General features: G+C 50.3%; 1 protein-coding gene across 1 annotated transcript in view; it reads left to right on the top strand.

The window, feature by feature from the left end:
* Positions 1 to 22,343, top strand: part of LOC147091275 (protein mono-ADP-ribosyltransferase TIPARP-like) — a 34,493-nt gene extending 12,150 nt beyond the window's left edge. Inside the window, exons 4-5 of the mRNA XM_085976531.1 lie at positions 14,070 to 14,330; positions 21,403 to 22,343. Coding sequence (XP_085832657.1) covers positions 14,070 to 14,330; positions 21,403 to 21,859 — 718 coding nt within the window. The 3' untranslated portion in view covers positions 21,860 to 22,343. The remainder of the gene's footprint in view (positions 1 to 14,069; positions 14,331 to 21,402) is intronic.
* The last annotated feature ends 889 nt before the right edge of the window (positions 22,344 to 23,232 follow it).

The raw sequence follows: 23,232 nt of genomic DNA, 5'->3' as shown, positions 1-23,232 counted from the left end.
ATAGCGGGGTTACATTTGCGACCTTCCAATCTGCTTGGACTGTTCTAGAATCTAGGGAAGATCAAAACCAATGCTTCCACTATCTCTTCAGCCACCTTTTTTAGAACCCTAGGATGTAGGCCGTCAGGTCCAGGGGATTTGTCGGCTTTTAGTCCCATTAGTTTCTCTAGTACTTTTTCTCTACTTATATTAAATGTTAAGTTCCTCACTCTTATTAGACCCTTGGTTCCCCACCATTTTTGGTCTGCGTTTTGTGTCTTCTACTGTGAAGACAGATACAAAATATTTGTTTAATGTTTCTGCCATTTCCTTACTCCCCATAATAATTTCTCCTGGCTCAGCCTCTAAGGGACCAACGTTTACTTTTGCTACTCTCTTCCTTCCTACATACTTGTAGAAACTCTTACAATCTGCTTTTATTTCTTGCTAGTTTTCTCTCATTCTATTTTTTCCCTTTTCATCAATGTTTTGGTCAACCTTTGCTGGTTTCTGAAACTCCCAATCCTCAGACTTACTATTATTCTTTGCAACATTATAAGCTTCTTCTTTCAATCTAATGCTATCCTTAACTACTTTAATTAGCCACGGTTGGATTACTTTTCCCGTGGAGTTTTTGCTTCTCAATGGAATGTATTTTTGTTCAGAATTATGAAATATTTCTTTAAATGCTTATCTACCGCCATACCTTTTTAATCTATTTTTCCAATCTACCTTAGCCAACTCACCCCCATACCTATGTAATTGGCTTTATTTAAGTTTAAGACTCTAGTTTCGGACTTGGGCAAGTCACTCTCAAAATTAAGGTGAAATTCTATCATATTATGATCACTTTGCCCCACAGGATCCTTTGCTATGAGATTGCTAATTAACACTGTCTCATTACACAATACAGGATCTAAAATAGTCTGTTCCCTGGTTGGTTCCATGACCTATTGTTCTAAGAAACTGTCCCGAATGCATTCCATGAACTCGTCTTCCAGACTACCTTTGCCAATTTGATTTCTCCAGTCTATATGAAGACTAAAGTCCCCCAATTTATTGCATTACCTTTGTTGCAAGCTCCTACTATTTCTTGATTAATATTCTGTCCAACGGTATAGCTACTGTTAGGGGGCCTGTATACTACTCCCACCAATGTTTTCTGCCCCTTCTTATTCCTTATCTCCACCCATACTGATTCTACTTCCTAATCTTCTGAACCGAGATCCTTTCTCGCTACTGTCCTTATGTCATCCTTTATTATCAGGGCTACTCCCCCTCCTTTTCCATTCTGCCTGTCTTTTCGAAATGTCAAGTACCCTGGAACATTTAGTTCCCAACCTTGGCCACCTTGCAACCATGTCTCTGTAATGGCTATTAGATCAAACCCATTTATCTCTATTCGTGCCACTAGTTCATCTATTTTGTTACGAATGCTTCGTGCATTCAGATAAAGAGCCTTTAATTTAAATGTTTTACCATTATTCCCTGCTTTGACCTTATTCTCTGCTGCACTGAATCACAGAAACCTCACAATGCAGATAGAGGCCATTTCGGCCCATCGAGCCTGCACCGACACATATCCCACCCGATCCCCATAACCCCTACACCAACACATATCCCACCCTATCCCCGTAACCCCACGTATTTAATCCCCCTAACACAAAGGGTCAATTTATCATAGCCAATCAACCTAACCCGCACATCTTTGGACTGTGGGAGGAAACCGGAGCACCCGGAGGAAACCCACACAAACACGGGGAGAATGTGCAAACTCCACACAGACAGTCGCCCGAGGCCGGATTCGAACCCGGGTCCCTGGCGCTGTGAGGCAACAGTGCTAACCACTATGCCACCGTGTTGCTGCTACCATTAAACTCTCTGTCCCTTCCTGTCACGCTCTGCTTATTTTTACCCAAATCGCTACACTGCTCTATTGCCTTGACTTTTCTCTTTTTAGATTTCTAAATTTCCCCTCACCTGACCCATACCCCCCTTTTTTATTAGTTTGAAGCCCTATCTACAGCCCTAGTTATTCGATTCGCCAGGACGCTGGTCCCAGCCCGGTGTAAGTGGAGACTGTCCTGATGGAACAGTTCCCTCTTTCCCCAGCACTGGTGCCAGGGCCCCATGAATTGAAACCCCTTTTTCCCACACCACTCTTTGAGCCACACATTTCACTCTCTGCTTGACCCTATGCCAATTGGCACATGGCTCGGGAAGTAATCCAAAGATTAGTACCCTTGTAGTTCTGCTTGTTAATTTAGACCCCCAGCTCCTCAAACTCCCTCAGCAGAACCTCATTCTTAGTTCTACCTATGTCGTTGGTTCCTACATGGACCACGACAACTGGATCCTCCCCCTCCCACACCAAGTTCTTCTCCAGCCGTGAGGAGATATCCCTAACCCTGGCACCGGGCAGGCAACACAACCTTCGGGACTCTCTTTCGCGGCTGCAGAGAACAGTATCTATCCCCCTGACTATACTGTCCCCTACTACTGCCACATTCCTTCCTTCTCCCCCCCCCCCCCCCACTTGGAAGGCCCCCTATACCACGGTGCCCTGGTCAGTTTGCCCATCCCCCTGCAGTCCTTGTCCTCAACCATACAGGTAGAAAGTACCTCGTACCTGTTGGACAAGGTCCAGGGCCGAGGCTCCTCCATCACCACATCCTGGGTCCCCATACCTTCCTGACTCGTGGTCACACCCTCCTGCCCCTGGCCACTGACGAACTCTAAAGTACTACTTAACCTGAAGGGTGTGACAAAGTGTCCAGGTAACACTCCCCCTCCCTGATGCAGCGCAATGTCTGCAGCTCGTACTCCAGCTCAGCAATTCTGAGTCGAAGTTCCTCGAGTTGCAGACACTTACTGCAGATGTGTTTGCGCGGGATCGCGATGCTCTCCACAGACTCCCACATGCTGCAGTTACAACACACCACCTGCCCTGCCAGCTCTAACCTTGTTTTATTTATTAATGAATTAAAGTATTTTTTTATCGATATTTTAGGTTTATTTGATTATTTTACTTAGTTTAAGTTATTAATTTAATAAGTACTAGTGAGTTACAGTTTCTCCACTCTTAATTAAACTCCCTTCCCTAACTTGGAGCAAAAAAGAGCTGTGATACTCACCAACCAATCACCTACCTGCTCTCCTGTGCCGTCACTCTGATGTTGTAACTGTGCACAGTGCTCCAAGTGCGGTCTAACCAAGGTATATGGAGACCAGAACTGTGCACAGTGCTCCAACTGTGGTCTAACCAAGGTATATGGAGACCAGAACTGTGCACAGTGCTTCAAGTGTGGTCTAACCAAGGTATATGGAGACCAGAACTGTGCACAGTGCTCCAACTGTGGTCTAACCAAGGTATATGGAGACCAGAACTGTGCACAGTGCTTCAAGTGTGGTCTAACCAAGGTATATGGAGACCAGAGCTGTGCACAGTGCTCCAAGTGTGGTCTAACCAAGGTATATGGAGACCAGAACTGTGCACAGTGCTCCAACTGTGGTCTAACCAAGGTATATGGAGACCAGAACTGTGCACAGTGCTCCAAGTGTGGTCTAACCAAGGTATATGGAGACCAGAACTGTGCACAGTGCTCCAACTGTGGTCTAACCAAGGTATATGGAGACCAGAACTGTGCACAGTGCTCCAACTGTGGTCTAACCAAGGTATATGGAGACCAGAACTGTGCCCAGTGCTCCAGGCTGTAGGAGGGGGGTCAGCTGTCTCGGCCTAAAATAGGCTTCAGGCTGTAGGAGAGGGGTCAGTTGTCTAGGCCTAGGCTAGGCTCCAGGCTGTAGGATAGGGGTCAGTTGTCTAGGCCTAGGATAGGCCCCAGGCTGTAGGAGAGGGGTCAGTTGTCTAGGCCTAGGATAGGCCCCAGGCTGTAGGAGAGGGGTCAGTTGTCTAGTCCTAAGATAGGCTCCAGGCTGTAGGAGAGTGGTCAGTTGTCTAGGCCTAGGATAGGCTCCAGGCTGTAGGAGAGGGGTCTGTTGTCAAGGCCTAGGATAGGCCCCAGTCTGTAGGAGAGGGTCAGTTGTCTAGGCCTAGGATAGGCCCCAGGCTGTAGGAGAGGGGTCAGTTGTCTCGGCCTAGGATAGGCCCCAGGCTGTAGGAGAGGGGTCAGTTGTCTAGTCCTAAGATAGGCTCCAGGCTGTAGGAGAGGGGTCAGTTGTCTAGGCCTATGATAGGCCCTGTTATTATGTTCATAAAAAAATAGACGTTTTCATTATGAACAGCTAGCTTGTGCTAGACATTTATTCAGCCATGTGGACTTGTATACTGGTATCCATCTTGACTAGTGCATCATGGGTAGCCCACTCTTAAACATACAGCTCCACCTAGTGTACCATTCTAGAATGACATGTTATTGATCATTACATCCCCCTTTCTTTGAGGTTAAACAAAATCAACATCAATCAACTTTCAAGAAAAATGATAAGATGATATCAGTAACACTTTCGTTAGTGCTCTATAAACCTTCGAATGAACTTGTGAAGATGTTTATGTCGTTATAAAAAAAAAAACAACAGTCAACACATTTTCAAAGCTTTACTTTATAAACGCTAAGCTTTTCATTCTTTTATTAGACTTAATCTTTGAGTACAAAGAAAACTATATCAGGCTTTTTTACTTCACGTGTGGGTCTTCTCAGCACAGGTAAGTCTGATGTGTTTGCATGAGAGCCTGTATGTGTGTTTGTGTTAGATTGTTCTGGTGGTGAGTGACAAGATTCAGTTGCGGCATTGTCATCGATTTGCTCTTGGATAGTTTCTTGTGTTTTCAGGAGGGAACGGCGGTTCCTCCTGAAAATCTGTCCTTCCTCAGTTCTAACAGTGTATGACCTTGGTCCTACTTCCTCAAGAACTGTAGCTTTCCTGTTCCATGCATCTGGATCCTCAATCCTGACAACATCATCCCTTGTCAATGGTTTCAGAGTTTTGGATGACTTGTCATAGTGTGATTTCTGTTTCAGCTTTAACAGTTGAAGTCTCTGTCTCAGTTCCTTACTCTGCTTTTCTTTTGCGCAGCACGTAGCGTGGTGCGCAACTTGCGACCCATTAAGAGTTCAGCAGGTGAAGAACCACAGTCTAAAGGGGAGGCTCAGTAGCTCAGCAGGGCGAGATAAGGATCAGACTTGCTTTCTGTTGCTTTCTTCAGTAGCTGTTTGAGAACTTGAACACCTTTCTCTGCCTTACCATTCGACTGAGCATACAGAGGACTGAATGTGATATGCTGAAAGTCATAATGTGCTGCAAACTGTTGCCACTCCTTACAGTTGAAGCACGGACCATTGTCGCTAACGGCAATCCTGGGAATTCCATGTCTGGCGAAGATGGATTTAACATGCATTATGACACTGCTTGCTGATGTGCTTGAGAGCAGCGCCATCTCAGGATAGTTAGAATAGTAGTCAATCACTAATAGATAGTCTTTACCATTCAAATGAAAAAGGTCCATACCAACCTTTTGCCATGGTGCTGTTGGTAAGTCAGCTACTATCATTGGTTCCTTTGCTTGTTTGTTTTGGTGTTTCTGACATGTCTCACATTTGCCTATCATGTTCTCAATGTCCTTACTTATGCCAGGCCAATAAACAGTGTCTCTTGCTCTCCTTTTGCATTTTTCAATTCCGAGGTGTCCCTCATGAATCCTTTTGAGCATGTCTCTACGTAGAGCCTGTGGAATGACTATTCTGTTCTGTTTTAGTGATAGTCCACTTGCGATACACAACTCTGACCTGATGTGATAGTACTTTGGACAGGAACCTTTTGGCCAACCATGATGAATGTTCTCTATTACTGTTTGTAACACTATCTTTTACTGTTTCTTCTGCTATTTGCTTTGATTTTGTGTCTGACACGGGCAGCGCAGCAGTGACCATACTCACATGAGCATCCACGTCTTCCTCCGTAGAGCTCACATGACTCATTGTGGGTGCTCGGGATAGTGCATCTGCTAACACATTGGGCCAGTAATTCCGGTCCCAATGCGTGAGTACGGACGGGGTACTCACGCGTGGGCCCGTTGGAAGTGCCAGATTTCAGCATGCACAGCGCATGCGCGGGAAACCGGCATTTCCTCCAAGGGGTTCAGAGGTCCAACGCGTGCGTGCAGGACTCTGCGCGCACGCGTTGACCTTCCTTCTTTTTGACAGGTTTGCCCGTGTGCAAGGGCCTGAACTTTTTAGACATATAAAAAGGAGGCGTAAGGACTTGATTCTTGAAGGTAAGTGGTCTATTATTTAAAATTATAACATTTTTTCCACAGCTTTATTGTTTTTAAGGAATTTACAGTAAGGTACGTTTATTTTTAGACCTGATTTCTTAAAATTATTTTTTTTTTTTAAATTTGATTAGTTGTTTAAAATAGTTTTTAAAAGTTATTTATAGTTTATTTAATTATTGGGATGTTTTTTAAAATTTTATTTAAAGTTAAACTAGTCTTTTGGGCGCCCGTACTTTTCATGAGTTTGACAGTTCTTACTATCAAACTCATGAATGAAGTTTCCCCTCCCCTGATTGGCTGAACAGTGCTCACCTGATCCCAGCCGGCACATCGCACTAACTACGCCGCTGGATCAGGTTAGCACATCGCGCCGACATCTGAACCGGGCCAGTGACAGGAATTCCAAGCAGGCCCAGGCTTCAGATGTCGGCGCGCCGGGTGAGTGCACATCGGGGGCTTGCACGCGCGGCAAGCCCCCGATCCTAATTTCTGGCCCAACGTGTTTGCCTGGTGTGTAGATCAGTTCAAAGTCATATCTTTGCAGCTTCATCATGAGTCGTTGAATCCTTGGAGACATCTCATTCAGGTTTTTTTTTAATGATGGCAGCCAGTGGGCAGTGGTCTGTCTCAACTGTGAAGGTGGGAAGTCCATATATGTAGCCATGGAACTTTTCTAGTCCAAATACCAAGCCTAGACATTCCTTTTCAATCTGGGCGTATCGACACTCAGTATCAGTCATAGACCTGGAGGCATAGGCAACAGGCTTCCAATCTTCACCCTCTGCTTGTAGCAAGACCGTGCCTAGGCCATCTTTTGATGCATCCGTTGACACTTTGATTCTCTTTGTTGGGTCAAAGAAGGTGAGTACAGGTGTGGTTGTCAGCACTGTTTTGAGGTTCATCCACTCTTGTTCATGTCTCTCTGTCCATGCAAACTCATTTGTTTTATGTAGCAGGTCTCGCAGACAGGCTGTCTTGGCTGACAAGTTAGGAATGAACTTTCCAATGAAGTTTATCATCCCCATGATGCGTAGCACTCCTTTTTTGTCAGTGGGTCGGGGCATGTTGAGTATGGCGTTTACTTTTTCCATATCTGGCTCTATTCCTTTACCAGATAGATTATCTCCTAGGAAAGTGACTTCCTGGACGCCAAAATGACACTTGGCTTTGTTGAGCTTCAGTCCATTCTGGCGTATGCTCTGTAGCACTTTAGTCAGTCTTTCATTGTGTTCTTTCAGTGTGGAGCCCCAGATGATGATGTCATCAACATAGACCCGAACTCCTTCCAGACCTTCAATTATGTGTTCCATCGCTCTATGAAAGATTTCAGATGCAGATATTATCCTGAAAGGCATTCTGAGGAAACAATACCTGCCAAATGGTGTGTTGAAGGTACAGTATTTGGTGCGCTCTTCATCCAGTTTTAGTTGCCAAAATCCTTGAGGCATCGATATTTGTGAAGTATCTGGCACCTGACATTTCACTGGTGATTTCTTCTCGCTTGGGAATCTGGTAGTGTTCACGTTTTATGTTTGCATTTAAGTCCTTTGGATCCATGCATACTCTTAGATCATTGTTCTTTTTCTTTACACATACCATGGAGTTAACCCAGTCTGTTGGCTCTTCGACTTTCCTGATGACTCCTAGTGTGGTCATTCTGTCCAGTTCATTCTTGAGCCGGTCATGCAGGGGTGCTGGAACTCTCCGTGGAGCATGTACCACTGGCTGAGCATTCTCCTTTAGCTGGATCTTGTAAGTGAATGGTAGAACTCCAAATCCTTTGAACGCATCCTGGAAATTACTCACCTACGGAATCCACGGAGTCATCTGGTCTGCTTATGGCACAGTTTATACAGTAGACTCTCTTGACCAGTTCTAAGTCCTCACAAGCTTTGTCACCTAGTAGTGAATCAAGTCCTTCAGCCACAACAGAAAACATGAGATGATGCACTTTGTCTTTGACTGTCACTTTAAGTCTGCATACACATAAGCTATCTATTTTCTGTCCATTATAGTTCTTCAGTAGTACTGACTTTTTCTGTATTTTGGGCTTTTCTTTCATATTTTTAATGTCACTCATACTGATTAAGTTTGCTTTTGCCCCAGTGTCTAGTTTCAATGTAACTAATGCTCCATTTACCTGCAGTGGCATCATCCATTTGTCCTCTTTTACTGCATTAACTTTATGTTCAGCATTGTCCATTCCTGAGGGCTGCACCTTTTCTGTATCCTTTTCTATGGCCCAGAAATTTGAGTCCCAAGGGGTTCAGAGGTCGAACGTGTGCACGCGGGAGTCTGCGCGTGCGCGTTGAACTTCCTTTTTTTTTACAGGTTTTAACATGCGGGTAAGTCTGTACAGTTTAGAAATGTAAAAAGCAGCCGTAAGGACTTCATTTTCAAAGGTAAGTGGTCAATTATTTAAATTTAAAACATTTTTTCCACAGGTTTTTTACTTTTAAATACTTTAAAGCAAGGTAAGTTTATTTTTAGCCCCGTTTTTTTATAAAATTATTTTTTTCAAAAATTTTTAAATTTTTGTTGAAAATAGTTATTTAATGTCATTTATAGTTTATTTACAAAGTGTGATGTTTTTTAAAAATTTATTTGAAGGTAAAGTACAGTTTTACAGCCTCAGCATTTATACGTTTTGACAGGTCTATCTGTCAAGACTTATGAATGGAGCTGTTAAGTCTGTGAGTTGTTCAAGTAATTAATACTCAGACTTAATCAGTAACAATCAAACAGGTCTTTACTGGTTGGAGGTAGGGACTACACTGAATACAAGATTACTGCACAGTGCTTATATACCGGTGTGTTCACCCCCGGTATTACGTCTACAGCAGCCTGAGAAAGTAGTACATCTCTTAAGGTGGAACAGGCTTAAGCTCTCTTAAGGTGGAACAGGTTACATACACAACACTCCTCCCTTCTTAGCTTTATAGTCATCCCCCCCATTTAACATAACGTAATAACATATATACATATATAACTTCATGTTTAACGTAACATATCACAGATTCAGTCTCTGCGGAAAACAGTTCACAGATTCAATCTCTGTGGTGTAGTCGGTTCACGTTACTCATTCAATAGTCCTTTCATGGATTTAACAGCTTGAACTTCCGAACTGATTTGGCTCCGTTCGGAGGGACCACATGTGTGATCTGGTAGAGGTGATAATGGTTCAGATGGGTCATCTTCTGTTTTTACTTTTCCTTTTCTGCTTCTTGGAGACTCTCTGGGCTCCATTGTCAGCTGCCACAGCTGCCAGCTGCATGCGCAGTTCCTCCTTCTCTTCCTCCTGTTTCCGTCGTAGAGCCAGCTTCTCCCGATGTTCCGTAGACTTTTGGTGCTCCTCCATGATTTCTGCACTTTGGGAGTCGAAGTTACAAGCTGGGCAGGACAGGACATCGTAATATTCGGTGTCGTCCACCAGGTCATGGTAATATTCGGTGTCGTCCTGAGCTAGACCAGTGAGAGGGTCGTCTATTTCCTCCATACCCAGCTGGACGTTAGCCAGCTCTTGTTCCAAATCCAGACATCTTTCCTGAAGAGACTTCTTCATGTGTACCTCTGCATCCAGCTTTTTCTGGGCTTTCAGCAAGTCGTTTACTAGTGACCTCATTTGTGATTTTAATACTTCAACTTCCTTTGGAGATTGATTGATCGGACTATGCAATCCCTCTACCGGAGCAGCTGTTTCAGCGGTCTGTTGTTCTACATTGACGTGAGTCAGCGTACTTTTGGCATCCAATGGCTGCTCTGTTGCAGTCGTTTCAGTCTGTGTCGTCACATCAGCCATCTCAATGACTTTTGAGAGCTCCGAACCCTTTTCCTTTGAAGATCACAGCTCGTGTTCAAGTTTTTCCCATTTCAGAGTCTTGTCCCTCAGCATATGAAGGAGTTGGCTGACCGTTAACTCTTCTGACACCAGATTATGGCACGCACCTTCAGAACCTGAATCAGCTTTGATTCGTTCGGCCTCCTCGCGCAGATGGTTGGTGTGCTCCTGCTCCATTTTCTCCATCAGTTGCTTCTGTTGACTTTCCAGATTCTCCCACTCTGTAACAAAGAACTTTTTTATTTCATTCATCTCTTGCTCAAAACGGTGAATCATTTGTTCTAATTGCTGTTGTAGTTTGAAATGGAGTTGAGTTCGAGCCCAGTGTCCCTCAAAAATGTGCATATCAGTAGACTTGACAGACTCAGAATTCTCTGTTAGACTATGTTGTTGTTGCTCAGTGGAATTCTGTGCTGAAACTTTGTCTTTTGCACATGGGTTGGTCTTACCATCATCAGTTCTAGAGTCTGGGCTGATTATCTGCACCGAGTTCTCACTCTTTATGGCTTTTAGCGAATGCCAGTCCATATTTATGTTTCTAAACCACTCCCGGCCTAGTAGTGGTGGACCTCCCTCCGGTATCACATATAAGTCCATTATTTGACTTCCTTCGCCCTTGTTGGCTACTGCAACCTTTATTGTCCCGATGGGGTACACACTCTGCCCCGTGTAGGTTGTCAATATAATCTCCGTATCCTGTAGGGGAATATGTTGGAATAACCTTCTGTAATCTTTCTTATTCATGACCGACAATGCCGATCCAGTGTCCAATTCCATTTTTACTTGGACTCCTTCTATCTGAAGAGTAACCCAAATTGTCTGGAGGTCTGCACCCTTACCAACGTTGAGTACCCTTAAGCTAGCCAGTTCAATACTGCTTGCGTCTGAATCGGACTCCTGTTTGGCCACCTTGTGTACCTTTGCGTATTTCCCTTGCGGTGACTTCTTGTTGCTGGTCTTCTTCGCTGACCTGCATACTCTAGCTATATGTCCAAGCCTACCACAAGTTCTACATTCTTGGTTTTTAAACCAACACTGGTTCTGATCATGCGTTGTCTTTCCACAACGATAACATTTGCCAGAACACTCACCCAATTTGTGTGCACTGAGCTCCGGTGACCGTAGCTGCATTACTGCCGTGCCTCTCGCTGCGGCTTCGTGTGCTGCTGCCATAGTGACCGCCTTCTCAAGCGTCAGCTCATTCTCCTCGAGCAGTTGCTTTTGTGTATCTTGTTTAAATAAACCACACACAAATTTGTCTCGTAGTGCATCTGTCAGTCCCGTTCCAAACTGACAATATTTCGCTAATTTACGCAATTCTAGCAAATATTCAGCATTGCTTTCATGCTGTAGCTGCCTTCTGTCATAAAATTTAAATCGTTCCGCTAGCATCAGCGGCGTGGGGTTTAGATGATCTTTCAGGACAGTAACAATCTCATCGAACGTCTTATCCGTCGGTTCATCTGGTGATAACAGGTGTTTCAATTGCCCGTATGTCTTCGCACCCATTAAATTTAATAATGTTAGTGCTTTATCAGCCTCACGAATTTTATTGGCCTTACAATAATTTTTAACTCGTTCAACATATATGGCCCAATCTTCGATGTCACTATCAAAATTGCTAATATTCCCGTGTTTAGGCATTGTAGTACTTTATCAGATTTGCAATTTCTCAGATTTTTTTTTTTTACTGCTATCCAAGATGGCGGCTTCCCGCTCTTGCCGTCGTCCTCCGCCCACAAAATGGCGGTTTTCCCGCGCTTGGCGTCTTCACCCGTCCCCCCGACGCCGTCTCCCTTCAGCCCCCGAGTGCGGCCCTTATCTTCGCCGCGATCGCCCGAGTGCGGCCCTTATCAGCGGATGCGATCGCTGGATCGCGAAGTGGCTCCCGACCGAAGCGGCTCTCGGCCCTTATCTGGAGATGCGATCGCTCTCGCGGCTCTCGGCCCTTATCAGGAGATGCGATCGCTCTGTTGAAACGCCTCCCGCTCGAAGCGGCTCTCGCGCCCTATTCCTCTGGCTCCCCCAGCCCCGTTCGTGCGGCCAACGCGGTCGACTGCCTGTCACGTCGCTGCCTGGCTCAGACAACGGCTTACCCACCACCAAGCTGGAGAAGAAGCTGACGGTCGCCGATGGAGGCTCCGAGGTCAGGATGTCTTCCAGTGGGGTGGAGAGGGTGGAAACCTCTCTGCAACGTCCTGGCTGTGGACGAAGCTGCCGTGGAGTGACTGCCACAGGGTCCGAATCAGACTCGTCGCCAGTGTTAAGTCTGTGAGTTGTTCAAGTAATTAATACTCAGACTTAATCAGTAACAATCAAACAGGTCTTTACTGGTTGGAGGTAGGGACTATTCTGAATACAAGATTACTGCACAGTGCTTATATACCGGTGTGTTCACCCCCGGTATTACGTCTACAGCAGCCTGAGAAAGTAGTACATCTCTTAAGGTGGAACAGGCTTAAGCTCTCTTAAGGTGGAACAGGTTACATACACAACAGGAGCATTCCCTGCTCCGATTGGCTGCCTGTTGCTCACGTGATCCCAGGGGATGCAACGCACTAACTACGCCCCTGGGACACGCCAACATAGCACGCCGGCCTCTGGGACAGGCCTCGGAGAGGAATTCCACGCAGGCCAAGAGGTCAACTGCTGGCGCGCTAGGTAAGTATAGGTCGGGGGCTTCGCACCGCGGGAAGCCCCCGACCCGAATTTCTGGGCCATATTGTCACATGACACCATTCCTACAAAAAATGTCTCACTTAAATCAGTGTCCTCAATCACATTGACTTGTTGCCCTTTCTTTGTTTTTACTTTTGAAAAGCATTGTTTTGCAAAGTGATTCTTTCCATTACATTTTTGTGCACATTTTCCCAAACGCTGGGCATTGTCTTGACTGGTGCTGGTAACCACAGCGTTTACAATTAAAAATTCCATCCTCCGATTGCTTTGCATTTCTGTTCTGCCCACATTTCTTCCCCTTGTAGGACACAGCACCGACAGCAGCACTATCACTTACTACAATCGCACCACTATTAATTTCACAAAGTCTTCGCGTGCTTCTGAGCTTGCTCACTGGCATGGCATATTTTCACAGCATGCTCCAATGTTAGTTCGGTTTCTCTCAGCAAATGTTCCCTGACTTTTTTTATCATGAATACCAAACACAATCTGGTCACGAATCATGGATGATTTCAGTTCAGAGAAATTACATGTCTGTGCTTTCAGTTTCAGATCGGTCACAAAGCTATCAAAAGTCTCATTTTGCTGCTGTGTCCGTGAATGGAATACGTACCTCTCATAGGTCTCGTTCTTTTTGGGAGAACAATGTGTATCAAACTTCTTTAGCACATCGTCCATTTTTTCTCTGTCCTCCTCTTGATCAAATACAAACATATTAAATACCTCTATCACCTGCGGGCCTGCAACCATGAGCAGCAACGCTATTTTCCTTCCGTCTGGCTTCGTACCGAACCTGATGGCAGCAACGTAGAGTTCGAATTGTTGTTTGAAAGTCCGCCAATTGCAGTCGACATTCCCCGTGAGTTTCAAACCCTCCGGTGGCTTCAAATTCTCCATGTCGCGTTTTGCAATATTCAGCAGATATTACCACTCCTGGTACCATGTTATGTTCATAAATAAATAGACGTTTTCATTATGAACCGCTAGCTTGTGCTAGACATTTATTCAGCCATGTGGACTAGTGTACTGGTATCCATCTTGACTAGTGCATCGTGGGTAGCCCACTCTTAAACATACAGCTCCACCTAGTGTACCACTCTAGAATGACATGTTACTGATCATTACAGGCCCCAGGCTGCAGGAGAGGGGCCGGTTGTCGAGGTCTGGGGTAGGCTCCAGGCTGAAGGAGAGGGTTGTGTCACAACCAGTCTAGTGTCGAGAAGCCCCAGAAAGTGAGAAAGGGCTGGCAAGGAGGGAGGCCTGGAGTTGACGCTCTGGTGGATGAGGGTGAAATAGGCCACTAATCTCTCTCTCGCTCTCTTTCCCCCACCCCCCCAGGACGCTCTCCTCAGTTGAATTGCCTCGTGAGCCACTCCATCACCTTTCCTCCCCTCGGCTTGAGGCCTCGGATCTCGAATACCCCTCCTCCTGGGTCCCCTTCTCTCAGTGGCAAGGGTTTGCTCAGGTCCCCCTGGCCCTGCAAGACCCCGAGTACCAAAAGGTCTACTGGATGTTCCACCAAACTGTCATGGAGACCACGTTCATCATCATCAACATCTACCGGATCCAGAACAAGGCATTGTGGGAGAAGTATGTGAGGTGAGTGGCTTCAAATGGAATTATTTCTCCTGTCTCACCCCACTTCTCGGCCTCCTCCACAGCCTTATCTCAGTAAATGCCCCAGACACAGCAAAAAAGGCGCAGGCTTCATTCCAGGCCTGTGCTGCTCGCTGTCCAGTGCCCCTCGCTGCACAGTATGTGGGCTGGTACTGAGGCACTGGCAGCATTAACCTGGTGTCTGGGGGAGGACAGGTGGGGATGGCGGGGGCTGAAGGGGCTGGGCAAGGTGAGCAGAGGTGGGGATTTTTAGCCATTCTGGTAGCCATCATGAACTGTTTCTCCCATCTATCTATCTCCCTCTATCCCTCTCACTCCTTCCCTTCCTGTTCCTCCCTCTTCTTTCCCCCCTCTTCTTCCCCCCCTCTTCTTCCCCCCCTCTTCTTCCCCCCTCTTCTTCCCCCCTCTTCTTCCCCCCTCTTCTTCCCCCCTCTTCTTCCCCCCCCCTTCTTCCCCCCCCTTCTTCCCCCCCTCTTCTTCCCCCCCTCTTCTTCCCCCCCTCTTCTTCCCCCCTCTTCTTCCCCCTCTTCTTCCCCCCTCTTCTTCCCCCCCTCTTCTTCCCCCCTCTTCTTCCCCCCCTCTTCTTCCCCCCCTCTTCTTCCCCCCTCTTCTTCCCCCCTCTTCTTCCCCCCTCTTCTTCCCCCCCTCTTCTTCCCCCCTCTTCTTCCCCCCCTCTTCTTCCCCCCTCTTCTTCCCCCCCTCTTCTTCCCCCTCTTCCCCCCCCTCTTCTTCCCCCCCCCTCTTCTTCCCCCCCTCTTCTTCCCCCCTTCTTCCCCCCCTCTTCTTCCCCCCCTCTTCTTCCCCCCCCTCTTCTTCCCCTCTTCTTCCCCCCCTCTTCTTCCCCCCCTCTTCTTCCCCCCTCTTCTTCCCCCCCTCTTCTTCCCCCCTTCTTACCCCCCTTCCTCCCTCCCCCCTTCCTCCCTCCCCCCCTTCCTTCCTCCCCCCCTCTTCCTCCCGCCCTCTTCCTCCCCCCCTCTCCCCCCCTCTCCCCCCCCCCTCTCCCCCCCTCTTCTTCCCCCCCTCTTCTTCCCCCCCCTCTTCTTCCCCCCCCTCTTCTTCCCCCCCTTCTTACCCCCCCTCTTCCTCCCCCCTCTTCCTCCCCCCTCTTCCTCCCCCCCTCTCCCCCCCCTCTCCCTCCCCTCTCCCCCCTCTCCCCCCCCTCTCCCCCCCCCTCTCCCCCCCCTCTCCCCCCCCTCTCCCCCCCCCTCTCCCCCCCCTCCCCCCCCTCTCCCCCCCCTCTCCCCCCCCTCTCCCCCCCCTCTCCCCCCCCCTCTCCCCCCCTCTCCCCCCCCCTCTCCCCCCCCCTCTCCCCCCCCCTCTCCCCCCCCCTCTCCCCCCCCCTCTCCCCCCCCCTCTCCCCCCCCCTCTCCCCCCCCTCTCCCCCCCCTCTCCCCCCCCCTCTCCCCCCCCTCTCCTTCCCCCCTCTCTCCTTCCCCCCCCTCTCCTTCCCCCCCTCTCCTTCCCCCCCTCTCCTTCCCCCCCTCTCCTTCCCCCCCACTTCTCCCCCCCCACTTCTCTCCCCCCCCCACTTCTTCCCCCCCATTCTTCCCTTCCCCCCCCTTCTCCCCCCCCTTCTCCCCCCCCTTCTCCCCCCCCTTCTCCCCCCCTTCTCCGCCCCCCTTCTTCTCCCCCCCCCCTTCTCCCCCCCCCTTCTCCCCCCCCCCTTCTCCCCCCCCTTCTTCCCCCCCCCTTCTTCCCCCCCCCTTCTTCCCCCCCCTTCTTCCCCCCCCTTCTCCCCCCCCTTCTCCCCCCCTTCTCCCCCCCTTCTCCCCCCCTTCTCCCCCCCTTCTCCCCCCCCTTCTTCCCCCCCCCTTCTTCCCCCCCCTTCTTCCCCCCCCTTCTTCCCCCCCCTTCTTCCCCCCCCTTCTTCCCCCCCCTTCTTCCCCCCCCTTCTCCCCCCCCTTCTCCCCCCCCTTCTCCCCCCCTTCTCCCCCCCTTCTCCCCCCCTTCTCCGCCCCCCTTCTTCTCCCCCCCCCCTTCTCCCCCCCCCCTTCTTCCCCCCCCCTTCTTCCCCCCCCTTCTTCCCCCCCCCCCTTCTTCCCCCCCCTTCTTCCCCCCCCTTCTTCCCCCCCCCTTCTTCCCCCCCCCTTCTTCCCCCCCCCTTCTCCCCCCCCCCTTCTCCCCCCCCCTTCTTCCCCCCCCCCTTCTTCCCCCCCCTTCTTCCCCCCCCCTTCTTCCCCCCCCCTTCCCCCCCCTTCTTCCCCCCCTTCTTCTCCCCCCCTTCCCCCCCCCTTCCCCCCCCTTCCCCCCCCTTCCCCCCCTTCTCCCCCCTTCTCCCCCCCTTCTCCCCCCCCTTCTTCCCCCCCCTTCTTCCCCCCCCCTTCTTCCCCCCCCCTTCTTCCCCCCCTTCTTCCCCCCCCTTCTTCCCCCCCCTTCTTCCCCCCCCCTTCTTCCCCCCCTTCTTCCCCCCCCTTCTTCCCCCCCCTTCTTCCCCCCCCTTCTTCCCCCCCCTTCTTCCCCCCCCTTCTTCCCCCCCCTTCTTCCCCCCCCCTTCTTCCCCCCCCCTCTTCCCCCCCCCTTCTTCCCCCCCCCTTCTTCCCCCCCCTTCTTCCCCCCCCCTTCTTCCCCCCCCCTTCTTCCCCCCCCCTTCTTCCCCCCCCTTCTTCCCCCCCCTTCTTCCCCCCCTTCTTCCCCCCCCCTTCTTCCCTCCCCCCTTCTTCCCCCCCCTTCTTCCCCCCCCTTCTTCCCCCCCCCTTCTTCCCCCCCCCTTCTTCCCCCCCCCTTCTTCCCCCCCCCTTCTTCCCCCCCTTCTTCCCCCCCCCTTCTCCCCCCCCCTTCTCCCCCCCCCTTCTCCCCCCCCCCTTCTTCCCCCCCCCTTCTTCCCCCCCCTTCTCTCCCCCCCCCCTTCTCTCCCCCCCTTCTCTCCCCCCCTTCTCTCCCCCCCTTCTCTCCCCCCCTTCTCTCCCCCCCCTTCTCTCCCCCCCTTCTCTCCCCCCCCCTTCTCTCCCCCCCTTCTCTCCCCCCCTTCTCTCCCCCCCTTCTCTCCCCCCCTTCTCTCCCCCCCTTCTCTCCCCCCCTTCTCTCCCCCCCTTCTCTCCCCCCCTTCTCTCCCCCCCTTCTCTCCCCCCCTTCTCCCCCCCCTTCTCCCCCCCCCTTCTCCCCCCCCCTTCTTCCCCCCCCTTCTTCCCCCCCCTTCTTCCCCCCCCTTCTTCCCCCCCCTTCTTCCCCCCCCCTTCTTCCCCCCCCCTTCTTCCCCCCCCCTTCTTCCCCCCCTTCTTCCCCCCCTTCTTCCCCCCCCTTCTTCCCCCCCCTTCTTCCCCCCCCCTTCTTCCCCCCCCCTTCTTCCCCCCCCTTCTTCCCCCCCCCTTCTTCCCCCCCCCCTTCTTCCCCCCCCCCTTCTTCCCCCCCCCCTTCTTCCCCCCCTTCTTCCCCCCCCTTCTTCCCCCCCCTTCTTCCCCCCCCTTCTTCCCCCCCCCTTCTTCCCCCCCCCTTCTTCCCCCCCTTCTTCCCCCCCCCTTCTTCCCCCCCCCCTTCTTCCCCCCCCCTTCTTCCCCCCTCTCTTTCTCCCCCCCCCCCTCTGACAAGTTACATCTTATGTTGCCAAAGCATCGGAAAACATTCATGTTTGTTCACAAAAATACAGATCTATCCATACAGTGTATAAACAGATATATCCCTGAGTATATAAATATACATTCATATAATTTGTATATCGTCTTTTCTTATATTTAGTGGTTGTCCCTCTGTTTATGGCAAGCTGTAACATAGTGTGCTGCTAAGGTTACACAATTTCCCTGTTCCCCTAGTAGGTATGGGAGTTTTTGGTCGTCATTCAAACTTCTGAATTCCGGGCATATTTTTGTGAATTTTGGGTAGAAATTCTCCCTTATGCCCTGATATTTTCTACAAGCTGTGAGGAAGTGCATCTCTGTCTCCACCACTCCCTGACTGCAGTGAGAGCATATCCTGTCCTCTCTTGGTAGCCGGGTCTGCCTGTGTCTACCTTTTTCGATCGCCAGGTTATGTTCACTAAGTCTGTACATTGTCAAAGTTTTTCTCAGTTTGCTATCCTTTACCATGGTCAGGTAATCAGCCATGTTGTATTGTCTGTTTAGGGCCAAGTAGCAATTGAGTTTGCTTTGGGTTTTTGTTGTTTCTGCCCAATATGACAGGTATTTTTCCTTTTGCTTAGCGACGATTGTGTTGGGTCGAATTCTTTGTGTTACGCTGTCACTGTCCTGGGGCTGGTTATTGTTAGTAGTGTTAGTAGTTACTTCACAGAGTCCCAGGACTAGTTGACTGAGGGTATTCTTCTTTATTGTCCTCTCTTGGCGTTTCAGGGCTTCGTAATGATAGCAGTGGGGGTTGCTCATTTCTAGGTGTTTCCAAAATTTGGTGGCTCTTTTTTGGATAGTGATTATTAATGGATATTGGCCTAGTTCTGCCCTGCTTGCATTGTTTACAGTTTTCCTTTGAGTCCGGAGGATACTTTTACAGAATTCTGCATGTAGGATCTCAATTGGGTGTTTGTCCCATTTTGCAAATTCTTGTTGTGTTAGCGGTCCCCACACCTCACTGCCATAGAGTGCAATTGGTTCAATGACTGATTTGAAAATTTTGAGCCAAATGCTAATTGGGATTTCTATTTAGATTGATTTTTTAATGGCATAGAAAGCCCTTCTTGCTTTCTCTTTCAGTTCATTCACAGCCAGTTTGAAATTTCCCGTAGAACTGATTTTTAAGCCCAAGTATGTGTAGTTAGTGGTTTGTTCAATTTTGGTTGTTCCTACTGTGAAATTTATTTTGGGTCCCTGATGTCTGGATCTTTGCTGGAACACAAGGACTTTGGTTTTTTGGGGATTTATTGTCAGGGCCCAAGTCTGGCAGTACGACTCCAGCAGATCCAGGTTCTGCTGTAGACCCTCCTTAGTTGGTGACAGCAGAACCAGGTCGTCTGCATAGAGGAGGAATTTAACCTTGGATTCATATAGGGTGAGGCCGGGTGCTGTAGATTGTTCAAGTAGTTTTGCCAATCCATTTATGTAAATATTAGAGTGTCGGTGAGATTGGCGAGCCCTGCGTCACCCCCCGCCCCTGTGGGAAATATTTTGTTTGTTTGTCTCCAATTTTAACTGCACATTTGTTGTTTGTATACATTGATTTAATTACATCATATGTTTTTCCCCCTACCCCGCTTTCGATAAGTTTCAGGAATAAACCGTCATGCCAGATGGAATCGAAAGCCTTCTGGAAATCTATAAAGCATGCGTAGATTTTGCTTTTGTCATGGTGAATGTGTTTGTCAATTAGGGTCTGTAGGGTGAAGATATGATCTGATGTTCTATAGTTTGGCAGGAACCCACCCCCCCCCCCCACACCCGTCTCCGCCCCCCACCTCCGCCCCCCCGGTCTCCCGCCCCCCCCCGGTCCCCCGCCCCCCCCCCCGGTCCCCGCCCCCCCCCCGGTCCCCGCCCCCCCCCCGGTCCCCGCCCCCCCCGGTCCCCGCCCCCCCCCCCCCCCCCGGTCCCCGCCCCCCCCCCGGTCCCCGCCCCCCCCCCCGGTCCCCGCCCCCCCCCCCGGTCCCCGCCCCCCCCCGGTCCCCGCCCCCCCCCCCGGTCCCCGCCCCCCCCCGGTCCCCGCCCCCACCCCGGTCCCCGCCCCCACCCCGGTCCCCGCCCCCCCCGGTCCCCGCCCCCCCCCCGGTCCCCGCGCCCCCCGGTCCCCGCCCCCCCCGGTCGCCGCCCCCCCCCCCCCCCCCAGTCGCCGCCCCCCGCCGAGGGGACTAAATGTAACACTTCCAAATTTGCTGATACAAAGCTAGGTGGCAGTGTCAGTTGTGAAGAGGATGTGAAGAGGCTTCAAGTGGATCTCGACAGGCTCAGTGAGTGGGCGAGAACATGGCAGATGGAATGTAATGTGGATAAATGTCAAGTTATCCACTTTGGTAGAAAAAACAGAAAGGCAGAGTATTTCCTAAATGGTGAAAGATTGGGGAATGCAGATGCTCAAAGGGACCTGGGTATCCTTGTACATGAGCCACTGAAAGTGAATGTGCAGGTGCAGCAAACCATTAGGAAGGCAAATGGTATGCTGGCCTTCATTACAAGAGGATTTGAGTACAGGAGTAAAGAAGTCTTACTCCAATTATATAGGGCCTTGGTGAGACCACACCTGGAGTACTGTGTACAATTTTGGTCTCCTTACCTAAGGAAGGATATACTTGCCATAGAGGGAGTGCAACGAAGGTTCACGAGATTGATTCCTGGGATGGCGGGACTGTCGTATGAGAAGAGATTGAGTAAACTAGGCCTGTATTCTCTTGAATTCAGAAGAATGAGAGGGGATCTCATTGAAGCATACAAAATTACCACAGGGCTTGATAGGGTGGGTGCTGGGAGAATGTTTCCCTTGGCTGGGGAGTCTAGAACCAGGGGCCACAGCCTCAGGATAAAGGGTCGGCCATTCAGGACTGAGATGAGAAGAAATTTCTTCACACAGAGGGTGGTGAATCTTTGGAATTCTCTACCCCAGAGGGCAGTGGAGGCTCAGTCATTGGGTATATTCAAAACAGAAGTCGATAGATTTCTGACTAGTGAGGGCATCAAGGGATATGGCGATAAGGCCGGTGAATGGAGTTGAGGTTGATGATCAGCCATGATCTCATTGAATGGCGGAGCAGGCTCAAAGGGCCGAATGGCCCACTCCTGCTCCTATTTCTTATGTTCTTATGTTCTCCATTTTTGTCTCTCCCCTCCCTTCCTCTCCCTCTCCCCCCTCCCTTCCTGTCCCCCTCCCTCTCCCCCTCCCTTCTTTCCTGTCCCTCTCCCTCCCTCCCTTACTTCCTGTCTGTCCTCTCTCTCTCTCTCTCTCTCCCCTCCCTCCCTTCCTTCCTGTCCCTGTCCCTCTCCCTCCCTCCCTTCCTTCCTGTCCCTCTCCCTCCCTCCCTCCCTTCCTGTCTGTCCTCTCTCTCTCTCTCTCTCCCCTCCCTCCCTTCCTTCCTGTCCCTCTCTCTCTCTCCCCCTCGCTCCCTTCCTGTTTCTCTCTCCCCCTCCCTCCATCCCTCCCTTCCTTCCTGTTACCCCCTCTCGCGCTCTCTCTCTCCCTCCCTCTCCAGGCGTCGGGCCCTCCTGCGGGCGAAGCTGGGCGCCGGCTGCCCCTTGAGGGCCTGGGACCGCCACCTCTTCCACGGGACCTCGGAGGACGCCGCCCGCGCCATCTGCTGCGCCAACTTCGACCCGAGGCTGAGCGGCAAGAACGGGGCCCGCTACGGGCGGGGCAGCTGTTTCGCCACCACTGCCGGCTACTCCCACAACTACGCCCTGCCTGCCCCGCACAACCCGGGCCTGCGCCGTATGTTCCTGGCCAAGGTGCTGACGGGCAGGAGCACCCGGGGCTGCAGTGGGGACCGCCGCCCTCCCCTGCTGGCCGGGGCGGGGCCCGGGGCCGAGCGCTACGACTCCTGCGTCAACTGCGTGGTCAAGCCCACCATATACGTTCTCTTCGACAATGCGCAGTGTTACCCCTACTGGCTGATCGAGTACCAGGCTGTCAGCTGCATCATGATCGACTGATTTTAATGGCCAGGCGGGGGCAGCTCATCGTTTAAACACTGCCCACCTCCCTTCCACCTCCCCTCCAAACCCCACGACTTGTTCAGCTGCTGAGGGGCCTGGGGCCTACTTGAACTCTGACCTTTCGCCGTCAAAATGGGGCCTTCGAAATCCCCCTGGACTTGTTCAGCTAAGAGGCCTGGGGCCTACTTGAACTCTGACCTTTCGCCGTCAAAATGGGGCCTTCGAAATCCCCCTGGACTTGTTCAGCTACTAAGAGGCCTGGGGCCTACTTAAACTCTGACCTTTCGCTGTCGAAACGGGGCCTTCAAAAGATGCCGTGTTTGACGTCTGAATTGACTTTGTATCCACTTTATTTCTCCAAATATTTAATACAATTTATAATAGAAATTTATTTAAGTTAGTTGGCTTTTGTGCTATGAATTGACTTTGTATGAACTGTGTTGCTCCAGAAATATAATTTATAATAAAGGTATATTTTTTTAATTTAGTCATGATTTTTACTGTACATGTACAGGAGATGACAGACACACGGGCTGTACAGTACCAAAAGGAAAGTGAATCGCAATCAAGTTCTTAAAAATTTACCTCATAGATTTGTTTAGCAGACATAGAATTTACAGCACAGAAACAGGCCAATTGGCCCAACTGGTCTATGCTGGCAATTATGCTCTACATGAGCCTCCTCCCACCCCTACTACATCTCACTCCATCAACATATCCTTCTACTCCTTCCTCCCTCGTGTTTATCCAGCTTCCCCATAAACGCACCTGTTCTTTGCCTCAACCACTCCCTGTGGTAGCGAGTTCCACGTTCCCACCACCCTCTGGGTAAAGAGGTGTCTCCTGAATTCCCTGTTGGATTTATTAGTGACTATCTTATATTTATGGCCCCCTAGTTCTGGTCTCCCCCACAAGTGGAAATATCTCTACGTCGACCCTATCGAACCCCTTCATAATTTTAAAGACCACTATCGGGTTGCCTCTCACCTTTCTCTTTTCTGGGGAAGTGTCCCAGCCTGTTGAGCCTTTCAGTTCTTGTATCCTCCTTGTAAAAACATGTTGCACCTTCTCCAGTGCCTCTATATCCTTTTCATAATATGGAGACCAGAACAGTGCACAGTGCTCCAAGTGTGGGCTAGCCAAGGTAGATGGAGACCAGAACTGTGCACAGTGCTCCAAGTGTGGTCTAACCGAGGTATATGGAGACCAGAACAGTGCACAGTGCTCCAAGTGTGATCTAACCGAGGTATATGGAGTCCAGAACAGTGCACAGTGCTCCAAGTGTGATCTAACCGAGGTATATGGAGTCCAGAACTGTGCACAGTGCTCCAAGTGTGGTCTATCCAAGGTATATGGAGACCAGAACTGTG

Source organism: Somniosus microcephalus, unplaced genomic scaffold (assembly GCF_052327205.1).
Source record: "Somniosus microcephalus isolate GS21.2 unplaced genomic scaffold, FLI_Smic_1.0 unresolved_chr3, whole genome shotgun sequence".
NCBI lineage: Eukaryota > Metazoa > Chordata > Chondrichthyes > Squaliformes > Somniosidae > Somniosus > Somniosus microcephalus.
The sequence above is the reverse complement of the archived record's forward strand: the minus strand, read 5'-3'. Positions and strand labels throughout refer to the sequence as shown.